A 12,050-nucleotide genomic window follows, 5' to 3' on the forward strand; every position below is an offset into this window, starting at 1 on the left:
GGAAGAACGTGCAAATTGGTGAAATACGACCCAGGCCCCGTCAGGCTGAGTCAGCGCTCGTGGACATCTACCGCAAACCAGAACATTGATCCGTAGGTTCAGAAGTGCTGCGTCTCTGCATTTAGGCCATCCAGTCTCGAACAAAAGGAAAGAGTTTGAGCCCTAAGGTTAATAAGCCTGTGAGTGCTTATCATAATTTACTTGTACACAGGGACAGGGACGCAGGACAGAAAAGATTAATTTTCTTCAGAGATTTTTATGTTTAAAGTGCCAGTTTTTATAACTCCTTTTAAGTGTTGCATGCTATGCTGCAGCATAGAGGAGCAGTGAGGGCTCTGGGCTTGTGACTCCAAGATTACAGGTTCAAATCCCAAGTAGGGCGTTGCTATTGTATGCTTGAGGAAGGTAATTTCTTCCGTTTTCCCCGGTAAAAATGCCCAGCTGTATAAATGGAAGAAATGGAAGCTCTTCCGCCAGTTCACAGGTCTGGAGAAATGTCTGTTGGGAAAAACCTGACTCGTTTTTTTAAATCGGTCCTAAAATTCAAGCATATCAAAAAGAAAGTGGTTTGCAGTGTTGGAGGTTAGGTGGAGAGCAAGTAGCAACTCATTTACACATATTCTGGTCTTGCCCAAAAATACAACCATACTGGAAGTTCATACATTTAGCCCTTAATAATATAGTAAACCTTAACATTTCATTTGAATTCTTCATTGTGTATTTGGGTAATTTCACTTTTGCTTACCTGGACGTAAAGAATAGATGTATATTAGGAATTCCTTAACTATCTAGTAAGAAAACTATGACAACAAAATGGTTTACTAAAGAATCCCCAACATTGGAACAATGTATTAGTGTTTTGAAGGAGATTGATTTAATGGAAAAGATCACCTTTTCTCTTAGGTTATGGGGCAGAGAGGTTTAGCAAATACTGCCAAGCTGGGTTTGGGTTTGTGGCCCCACTGAGTCCTGATGTTGCTTGGTGAAAGAGGTTAAAAGAATAATCTTTTTGTGTGGATTGTTGGAATGTTTTTGCTGACTATATTTCCATATGTAACCTTCCATCTATGCTGGCACAATTGAAAGAGTTACTGATGTAAACAATGTAACATAATTGTAAAATGAAAGATGAACAATTATTTTATTGTTCTACCTCTAAATCTTTTTATAATTTAAAGTAAAAAAGTTGTGTAAAGAAATGCAAGTTCCTTTGCATAAACACATCCGAGTATCTTGGCAGTGCTAGACAATCAGACCTCTTTAACAAGGGTTAAAGCTTCTTTTTCCATGCCTGGTTCACATTTATCTTCAGGAAGGTCCAGGCTACCAAGATCAAGCTCGTAGTTATAGATATGATCCAAATGGGGACAGAAAGAGGAGATCAGCTTCTCACACCTGTTCAAACCAAGCTTCCACCACGTGCTGGGAGCTGTGCTGGGCACGGTTGAAAGACCGCGATACTGTAGTGCAAACAGGTGTCTCCCTGGAGATGGGCTCACTGGGCGTCCAGTGGGCAAGTCCATACACGCTGTGCTGTGGGGGTCGTGACCTTCTGTGGCCGGCTTCTGCCTCTCCTCCAGGCCTGGACATGCTGTCTTCATGGTTTTTAGTCTCCAGTGGAGTTAGTAAAGCTCTGTGGTATTTCCTATTAAATAACAAGTGATGAGTTGTTCCAGGCGGTTTCCTCACGTTTGGCCTGAAATGATGAATTGTAATGGATTCAATAGATATGCTTTAAATACATCTTTTTTTTTTTTCTGGATGAGCAAAGATATTATTTGGTTGCTGATGCTGAGATGGGCATGCGGGTGTCAGCCAGCAGGAATTGAGCACCTTCACTTGACAGCAGCAGGCCTCGTCGTCATGGCAACTGCCTCTGCAGCACTTCTCGGCAGTGTTCAGTTGCACTGTGCAGTGATGCAGTAACCTCCCTCCTCTGAAATACCCACACGCAGTTAAAGAAACACATTGGATTAGAAAGTGAGTTTATTCATGTGTTCTTCAAGACCTGAAATGGTGCAGTTATGAAACTCAGTGCTTTTAGGGATTGTAGCGATTGCTACGTGCACTCAACTCTTTTATATGTCTTGTCTAATTCTTTTTTTTAAATATAAAACTGAATGGAAAATTTTTGAAAGTCTGTAGCCTGGCAGTATTCCTCCTTGAGAAGCATCCAGAGCCTGCAAAAGTTGCATGTGTTAACTTTGCAGTTAAGCAGCTTATGTTGTTAGCAGCCAATGAGCTGCTGTAAGAGATTGTCAAGAATTATGGATCACTCCCTGGCAAGAGTGTGGATGATGAAGGAGGTGCAGATACTTGTTTAACTGCTGTGCCAAGTTTCACCTCAGCCTCTCACTCTTTTAGACAGGTTTTTGGAGGATTACCAGAGAAGGGTATTTTTTTTTGTAACTGATGTATCTGAAGTAAAGGTTTTGGAAGTTAAATATGAGAACTATGGACTTACTTTGGAAACTTGAGTTGTTCTACATCTTTGCAAAGCTCTTAAGCTAGTAATTCTCCAATTAAAGTTCATACATTCCATGATACAGTATCATAGCTTTCAGTGTTAAATGGGGAAGTCTGTGCAAAACAAAAATCAGGCATTAATCTAGGCTAAACTGCATTTCAGAACATATAGGCTCATCGTGTTTGTGCTAAAACACATCGTCCCTGAGATGCAGACCCATCGGCAGCAGAGTCCTCATATACTGCAAGTCCACACAAGGGATCACAGACTGTATACGGTTCTATCAGGGTCCTGCCCTGGCAGGAGAGATTTGAGATTTTCTCCTGTGGAACTACAGGGATGTTTTAGAGCATTTTATTTTCTTGAAATGATCCAGTATGATCATAATCGCATTTTTTCTTTTGTCAGTATGGATTAGAATTGTTTTGAGCTTTTAGGTTATTTATTTAGGTTAATTCATAGTGCCTCCCCCCCCCCGGTATGTAGTGACATAAACTAAAATTTCAGTAAGTGTTCTTATACAGTATGTTTGCGCTTACAGTTGCAATCATCTTTATTATTACAGTATGGTAATCCACGCCAGGGAACTCAAGTGCGGTTGTGCTCTTTTGTGCCAAGCCTGCACTCGATTTGAGATCGATTAATGCAGTTGTTGACGTCCTCTGTCACCGAGCTGTGCATTGAAAAACCATACAAAGAGCAAAAAGCAAACCTGGAACTGCATTTAGCCTCTGAATGAGACGGAAGTCTGGTTAGAAGCATCAGAGAGTTGAGTTAAAACCTGCCCCCTGATATCGGCTGGATGCAGACGCAGCAGTAAAGCAGGACTTCTCTGAGCAGTGGAGGGGGGACGGCTCTAGGTACTGGATCTGTCAAGTCCTCAGTCAGGCGCTTGCTTTCCTGTCACAAGTGCCTCCTCAGTCTCACCTGTCAGGTTCCTTCCCTGCGGGACTGAGTCTGTGCGTTTGCACCTTCAGGACCTTTGACAGCATGAAGGTTTTATAGCAGTGTGACAGATGACAGGGTGCTGGATTTTCTGCATTTGTTTTCACTCTGTCTGTCATTCCGTTGACCTGGAGATCTCCCTCTCTCTCTGTCTCTCAGCTGTCAGAGGCAGCTCCTTGAGTTGTCGGCAGAGCTCTTAAAGGTCCAGTCCTCGCCGCTGGGGGTTACTGGGAACAGAATGTTTCTCTTTAGTCTGTCTGCACTGCCAGTAAATCTGCTCAGGGGTGGAAAAGCACTTTGTCCTCCCAGACGTGCACGTATGAATCTTTCAGAGCTTTTTCCTCTGAAAGGAATTCCGCCGTCATGGAACGTGCTGTTTGATGATGTCATTGTTCTTGGCTGTACAGGGAAGAGTGCTGATAGAGGCAGGCAGGCCTGTCCGCACAAGAGGCAAGAGTGTGTGACAGGTTAATGTCGCAGTTTATTTTCTTCAGAAAAGCAAATGCAACTCTTCTTGGCTAGATTCAGCCCTGTGAAATTGTCCTAGTTTCCATCCAGAAAACTGGCTCAAACACCAGTCGACTAACAAAGCCCCCCTCCCACAAAGTTTCTCTTTGTTCAGTTTGTGAAAGCAGCGGAGCTAGTCGGCCGTAACTATCTAAAGGATCGCCTTGAACTCCCAGCCAGTGAGCCAGTGCTCAAACAAGGCATCTCCTTAGCAACACTGCCCATTGTAGCACAAGACACATGACCATAAAGGGCAATGCTCCAGCCTGTGTTTTCCCTTGGAGTTTGAATCATTTATCAACTGTGGAGCTGGCAGCCTGGAAGACCCTGATGCAAGCAAGACTTAATACTTAATAACTAGCAAACACTCCCATGCCGTACTTGGGCACTGGAGAGCCAGGAACACCCAGGCATTCCTCCCCGCAGGTCAGTTTGTTGGAAGAGCAGCCCCAGTCACAGAGTGTGTTGTCACGCTGGGCCTCAGTTTTTAACATCGTAACATCTAGAAAAGCTGCACAGTGAAAATAAGTCTTCCTTTATCTCCTACCACCCGAGTCGAGGGATTTAGACCAGAAAAAAATGTTTCAAAGATGTGGTAAATGGCAGATATGAAGAATTGCATTGCTTTCAGCTCCTGGGTGACGATGGCGCTTGCCGAACCCTGTGTCAGAGGAATATATGGTAAGGTCCCCAGCACTCGAACACCCAGAGGTGTCGGAATGAGGAAGAAAAGTTAGAACGTGGATGAAGGCTTTATCAAGACCATCCATAGTACATGACTTGAGATCTCCCAAGACAGCTCCTGATAAAGTGCCGGAGAGCTTGTGGATCCATTATTAATCTTATCAGCCACCTTCAGGTTCTTCCAGTTTTGGAAGACAATCATGCTGGAACATGAGGAATGGCATCAGCGATTCTAAAGGGGAACAGCACCAATGCAGATCCCTGCAGCACTCTGGAAGTCTGTATTTCGGCCCCTACCTCTCTCTCAGGTGGGGTCTGGACTTCCTCTCAGCCCTCTGAATCTTGAGTCACCTGTCAAGGCCCAGTCTGCACTGAATACCGAGGAAGAGTGTTCGCCATCGTTGGGATGGGCAGGCAAACTCCACTCCCAGATCTGCTGGGATGGCTATTTTGTTGTTTTTTTTTATTTGAAGAGAGGGGAAGTTGCAGGTGTTTCTTCTGGGGGTTTTTTTTATGGGGAGTCACTGAGTGAAGGTGTGCGTCTTTCTCACTTTTATCCTTTCACCCACGCTCCTAGAAAGGCCACTTTCCATGTCGGCCTGAGGTCTGTCAATGCATGTGACCTGGTTTAAAGTCTAAGTCAAGAGCAGAAAAATCTGCACTGCTTAAGATCCTGCTACACCCAAACTTTAAGCTCCTTTTGTTGTTGTTTTTGAATGCTCAAGTGTCTGGCAGTGCGAGCAGGTTCTTTTATTTAGAGCCAGCGACCCAGAATGCGGTGATCTGAGGAGGGCTTACAGTGGGCCTTTGTTCCTTTCTTCTATTCTGGGAATCGTACGCATTGTACTCCTTGAGCACTCCACAAATGCTCCATGGTAATCAGCACTGCCTCTGAATATCCACAAGAGAGGTGAAAGTAGAATCAATCCATCTCTGCTCTGTATGCTGCGCTCTCTTCTAAAGCTTTAACTCCTGCTCTAGGAGACTAGAAGCAATTCTTCCTTGACAGCATGTGTACCAACCTGTACCCTGATCTTTAGATGCATTAGCCAGTTCCTTAATGCAAATACACGCATTTCCTTGAGTGCCTGCTGCCTGAAAATTGAAAATGAATCATTGATGAGGAACTTTATCAGAAGCCTTTTTAAAATCTAAATATATCACATGCACCTTTTCTGTCCATTACAGCTGTTACCTGTTCAAGCAGTGCTCACAAGTCATGTCTTGCATTAGTCGTGTATTGTAGCTTTTGCTGTTTGAGCCTCAGGATCCCCCCATGCATGTAAAGAATGACTGCTTAAATAAGCTACCAAACGTCATCTCCATCGCATGGAGAGTTTTAATTTTAATTGGAGCAGAAAATGTAACAAACCATTATGCATTGTGACACCTTTTTTTGTAGTTGCAGCTGACCCACATTTTAGTTCTGGGATTGTCACCTCTGGTGCTTCCATTCCATTGCAAATCTTTGTTCCAGCTAAATCCTTACTTTTTGGAAGTGATCTTTAGCACCTGGGTTAATGAAGCAATTAAGGGTCAAGATGGTTATTTGTTTATTGGAACTTCCCAAATTCTGGAATGAAAGCGCCAAGGTTAAGGCAGATCTGAACAGGGAGGTTGAGTCCCCCTCGACATTGCTGTTGCTGCCAGTGATGTTCAGGGCTTTGACACTAAGGGCAGAGTCTGTTCTATTCTCTGCTCAGCATTTTCTCTCTTGCTTTTAGTCCAGAGGGAACCGACCTCATTTTATGGTGGAATGAATGCTATGGTTTGAGAGCTGATGCCTAAAATAACAAAGAATTTCTCAAAACTTAGTTATGTCATTGGCTTAGCAACTACCTTTATATTACTTGTTATGGTGGTGAAGATATATACAGACACTCAGGAGGTTAGCTGTGTCTGTAATAGCCAGGCTTTCAAGACCGTGTCAGTGCTCATGAAGACAAACACCTAAGTGCTATGCCTTGGAGAAAATCAGGAGGAACCCCCAAAAGCAGGAACATGTCCACTCTTTGCACCTTTGGCATTTCTGTGAGATCTGCTACCAGAGGCTAGAAGTCCAGTGGAAATTGTTGTCATCTGCTGCAACTGAGCTGATTATTTTTGCTTATTTTCCAAGTCTGAGTTTCTACATTTTCATGAAGCCACTTGTGGGTCTGACCCGTGGAGCAGTGGTCAAGATCAGACAGAAGCCCACAACCACTGCAGGCTGCAAGGACAGCGGGGCCTCTGTAAAGTCTGGCCTGCACAGTCTGTACCGTCTCCGCGTGCTGGAATTGCAAATATGACTCGTGTGCCGGAAGAGTGCGTAAACAGCATCTCCTCAGACAGGGCTTGCTCTGTCTTGAGGTTAGGGCCTGACGCGTGAGATCTATTTCGGTACGCGCGGCCGTGCCCACCCCAGGGGCTCGGGAGACAGGGAAGGACGTTAGAATCGAGCGCCTGCAGCCGCTGTCCCTCCTTGGAAGAGTGGCATTCCGCCAGCCGGTCACCTGCTCCGCTCCGGCTGCAGCCTGGGACAACCTGTCCTCTGAAGGTGGGACGCAGGTGTGTCCGGGAGTGGGGCTCCAGTCCTTCCCCAGCACCGCGGCGAGCGGGACTCGTGGAGGACTGCGGTCCAGCAGCTTTTATCGGTTTTCATATCTTTCACATGGCCAGCTGCTTAATGATTTGTTAAATTCTCTGCTCCAGTTAAACTTAAAACTCTCCATGTAATGGAGGTGCCGTTCGGTAGTGGATTTAAACCTGTCATTCTGTCCATGCATGGGAGGTCCTTCATATTTCAACTGATACACACACACACAGCAAAAGCTATAATAACAGACATGACTTGTGAGCACTCCTTGAACAAGACTTGGACAGGTTGTTAATTTGTTCAGCTGAGAAAAGTAACCAGTTCCTTTAATGAAGGCTTATTTGTTGCATTTAACTTCCTTCTGAGAGGACCTGAAAGAAGTTTCGTAACTCCTGTTAACTTTGCATCCACATCTTCAAGCCTTCTCGTACAATTTTAAATAGCTGTGAGCTGAATCAGTGATCAAATCGCATGAGTTCAAGAAGAACTGACGCTGGAGTGAAGTTCAGGCGATTGTCTGGCCCTGGTGTCCTGGAGTTTGAGCCCCCTGGTTTGGAGGTCAAGTGGAACAAAATCTAGAGGGGTCCACAGCCCTTTTATCCACAGAGTAGCATTGGGAGGGCGGGTTTTGGGAAAGAATGAGGCCACTCTGATTACACTGCTCCTGCCCTGGCAGAAGATATCGCTGACCAGGTACCTGCAGAGTTCACCCTCAGAAATCAGTTATTCTCTCGGTCCTGCAGGCCTGTTTTCTGGACGCAGATGAATGTTAATGACCTGGGTGCTGGGTGTAAGGCTGTCCTGCCTGCCTGCCATAGCCAGCTTTGTGTTAGAAATGAGCTGAGAGTTTCAGACAGACGTAATTGAAAAAAGGCTAAGTGCGCTGTAATGTGTTTTATTGATTAAAAACAAAAACATTATCGATTTTTGGCTGCTTTTCAATCAGTGGCCGAGCTACTGGCCGTGCAGGCGGTGCAAGTGTCAAGGACAGCCTTACTTTCTCTTACTCTTGTGTGTCCTGGTGTTCGTCACGCCAGTTAACCAGTGAACATGCACAGGTTACCAGGACTGTGCTGGGCGAGGGAGGGGAAGACCACACACGGGCAGCAGGATGGTGGGCAGCTCCCCCAGAATATTGGGGTTCCCTGTGAGGCCCCCCACCTTGTCCTGGGGAGCTACTTTTAGTGTGCAGCATGTTGCGTCACTCAGGGTCTCCTGACCTCCTCAGCCCATACGTTCCTACACTGACAGACTGAAGGAAGTGAACCTGTTTAATCTCGAACGGAAAAGATTACAAGTGGGCCTGATGCAAATATTCAAGATCCGGGAAGGGCGCCAACGGGCTCCATTCCGGAAGATTTATTCCGAATGAATGGTGAAACAAGCCAAAACCATGCGTGTGAAAAGTGCTTTTAAAATTGGACTTTCAACTTACAAGGCCTTAAAACCCGAAAAACGAGCGGCATCTCTTTACCTAAAGGGGTTTGGCAATGTGGGACCGACTACCCAGCAGTGATGTTGGAGCCGATACTCGAGCTTCCTTCAAGAAATGTCTGGGTGTGGTTTTTTGATTAATTAACTCCTAGCTCCCCAACAGTCTATATGTGTCAAAAGGCCTCCTCTCATTGGTGATCTCTCTGATGTTCGTATCTCTGTGGCAGATAACATGGTAATATCATGGTAATATCTCAGCAGTGGGCCAGGTGTTTTATCTGCTCACTGCATGTGGCGTTGGTTAGCACTGCCAGTGAGAACAACTCCGATGTGTTTCCATCAGGATTGAACACACAGGCGGCTTGATGAGATAAATCATCTGAGTATATTTGAGTGTCCAGGGCTGGTGAGGATGGGTTTTATTGGGGGAAAAAAACAGCATTTCTCAGTGATAGTGGTGCGGAGTGCACTCTTGAGCTGTGTGACCGTGTTTGCGCGGTTTTGTGAGATGCCGTGTTCTAGCTGGACCCAGCAAGACTAGACACAACCACGTGACACATGTGAGAGAAATGTCTGAGGGTTTAGGACCAGCCCGGTCGCCCGGCACTCGCAAGGACAGGTGGAGCTCCTGTTCACGTGACTGAGATCTTCCTCCTGATCCTGGAGCTGATTTGCGCTGAGGGCTCTGGCACTAATCCGCATCTGGATTTGGACTGCAGGAGAGGTGACATTGGAGTGGGCAAGAGAGGCCTGCAGCGCTTGCTTTTAGATTTTAAAAGGGGACAAAACGCTGCCCAACTGGGAATCGTGCGACCTCCAAGTCTTGTCTTTGGAAAAGTACTGCTTTGTCATTTCCCCAGATTATTCGCCACCGGGGTTGACACCTCTCTCCCTATTTAAAGATTTAGCGCCTGTGTCCAGTTTGTTCTTCAGTTAATCCCGTCGGTGTTCCCTGTTGGCCCTATGTCGGGTGTCAGCTGTGGAGGTGCTGGGCTGGGTGGACGTGCTGTTTTATGTACAGTGTGAAACTTGTACAGCCGTTATTGCCCTTGAGGAGTTACTTGGGCCCAGAGATCCGTCTGCGTTTCTGAAAAAGGTATTATCGATGGAAACTGCCTGGGAGAAGGCAGCTATAAATTACTGCCTGCGTATGCAATGCAGTTTATGGATTAGAACTCCTACTTCTGTTGTACGTCCTGTAGCGCAAAACTTGGTGTGTCTGTGTGCGTTCCTTGAGTAGGTGGCAAGACCACAGAGTTTTTAACTCTTTCATCGCTGTGGAGCTGCTCAAGCAGCAGATTCGTGCAGATTTCTTCGTTTGTTTTTTTTCCCCCCACATATTAATTTCCCCACCTTTCTGTATCTGGAAGATATGCTTTATTCATCTGATATGATTTGTTTCTCATTTGCTTGTTAACTTGTGCCGCTAACCGCGCCTCCTCACACTGGTCTGACTTACCCTTTGACCTCTGACCCTCGTGTCACCCCTCTCTCCTTGCCAGGGGGCCGAGTCTGCTCCTTCTCGCCCTGCATCGAGCAGGTCCAGAGGACGTGCCAGGCGCTGGCGGAGCACGGGTTCGGGGAGGTGTCCACGCTGGAAGTGCTCCTGCGCCTGTACGACGTGCGCTCGGTCACCCTGCCCCTGCCGGACTTCGGGGACGAGGCGGGTGGGCCCGGGGGCGGCGCCCCGTCCGCCCAGAACGCCACCATGACCTGCAAGACTGCCGTGGCGCCCAAGGAGATGGCGGGCCACACGGGCTACCTCACCTTCGCCACCAAGAGTCTGGTATAGCCGCAGGCCCGGAGGTCAGGGCGCGATGCGGCCTCTTTCTCCCACATCCCGGGCACCCCTGGCTGCTCGGAGGACGGGCTCGGCCTTTTTTATTTTCTTTTAGCTTCCGTTTTTAGGATCGAAGTGGCCTGGCGCCGGTCTGAGCCGGACCCCTCTCTGCCCGCCAGCGTTCGCCCACGGGAGATGGAGAGCAGCAGCAGGGATGGGCCGAGAGGGGCGGCCAGCGCACAGACACACGGACTGCTTCCCGAGGAGTTCCATACATAGCCAGCTAGACGGGGAGCAGAGTTGTTTAAACTGCGAGTGGAGGATGTCAGCAGCAATAGGGCTGGCTGTTTATAGATGTTTAAAGAGTGCAGCAGGATTAATGGCACACTGTCATGCCGCAGCAGCTGAGCTGGACTCATCGTGAACTTGAGTATTCATCACACCGGGATAAATACTTCTCCATCCTTGGCCTCCTTGCACACTGTAGCTCTCTCTGCTCCGTTCTCAGCTTCATGTTCTGTTTGCTTGGTTGCCCCTTCTTTAATTTAATTCACCCATGACCTTTTTTTTTTATTATTTTAAATGCATCTGTTTTGTGGCCATGGCGTAAAAACATTCAATGTTTTTTTTCCCCCCCCAAGGTGAACAGCATTTTTCTTTGTTTTTACTTTTAACTTTTATCAGATTGACCCAGTAAAGTGTTCCCAGAAATAAAAGTGAACTGATGGTCTCGGGCACAGTGGTGGTTTCATTTACCGAGAAATTTGTTTCCTTATCACCCGTTTGTGTTTTTTCGATGAGGTTAACTTTGCGTGCGCAAAGTTGAAGAAAACGTAGAAGATGGAAGAGATTCAAACTTGGCTGCCCCGAGGCACAGCGATAATTCTCTCAAGGGAGGGATGGGAAAGAGTAGGAGCGCTGTCGCCAGAGGAGTCTCCCTTTTTGGCAGAGGGGTTAAATGCCAGGTGATGATTTTCTCTAGTGCTGTGTTCCACACTCTCTGCTGTGAAAAAGATCCCCAGAAATCTCATCACCTCGGATTTATGTCAAGTCAGGGTTTTTTTTCCCCCACTCAGAGTGAAAGAGTCATTAACTTCCCCATCTCACAGAAGTGAGCAGCAGGTTATGTGTTTCAGTTTGGTTTTCAAAACTAGTCAGAAAGCTTACCGTTTTGAAATTTTGCTTGGGCTAAGCAAAGATGTTTTGATCTTTTTTTTTTTTATTTTTGGCGTTCCACCACAAGGTCAAAGGTTCAAAAGAGTTTTTAATTCAGGTCTTCTTCGTCTTCTTTAATATTTGATTTAGTGACTTTTTTTCGATTTTGGCACTTGATTTTATTGGTCGACCCCTTTTGATTTTGTTTGAATAAAAGGCTTGTTAACAGTCAACCGCCTTTTGAGCTCTCTCTAACCCTGAGCCCTTCAGCCTGAGCAGTCTAAAAATGAAGATTTGCATTTGTTTCCCTGAACCAGTGTTAAGAACTGGGTGTGGCGCAAATGCGGGCTGGCAGGGAGAAATGAGCCTGATAATTTGTCGCGGGACAACCTGCTGATTAATGAAATCCCACCACTGATGAAACACTCATTCCCGTTACAGCCCAGTGATGAATTTCCTTATCAACTAGAGTTTTGACCCCCGACTGAGGCTCTTAATTGTTT

The 12,050-nt window shown here is 46.3% G+C and overlaps 1 protein-coding gene across 5 annotated transcripts in view; it reads left to right on the plus strand.

Annotated features, from left to right (window-relative positions):
* Nucleotides 1–11,127, plus strand: part of trmt61a (tRNA methyltransferase 61A) — a 29,771-nt gene extending 18,644 nt beyond the window's left edge. For all 5 annotated transcript variants that reach the window (XM_015350438.2, XM_015350439.2, XM_015350441.2 and 2 more), the window contains exon 4: nucleotides 10,115–11,127. In XM_015350438.2, the coding sequence (XP_015205924.1) occupies nucleotides 10,115–10,404 (290 nt within the window). In that variant the 3' untranslated portion in view covers nucleotides 10,405–11,127. The remainder of the gene's footprint in view (nucleotides 1–10,114) is intronic.
* Nucleotides 11,128–12,050: the final 923 nt, after the last annotated feature.

Source organism: Lepisosteus oculatus, chromosome 8 (assembly GCF_040954835.1).
Source record: "Lepisosteus oculatus isolate fLepOcu1 chromosome 8, fLepOcu1.hap2, whole genome shotgun sequence".
In the NCBI taxonomy this organism is placed as follows: Eukaryota; Metazoa; Chordata; class Actinopteri; order Semionotiformes; family Lepisosteidae; genus Lepisosteus; species Lepisosteus oculatus.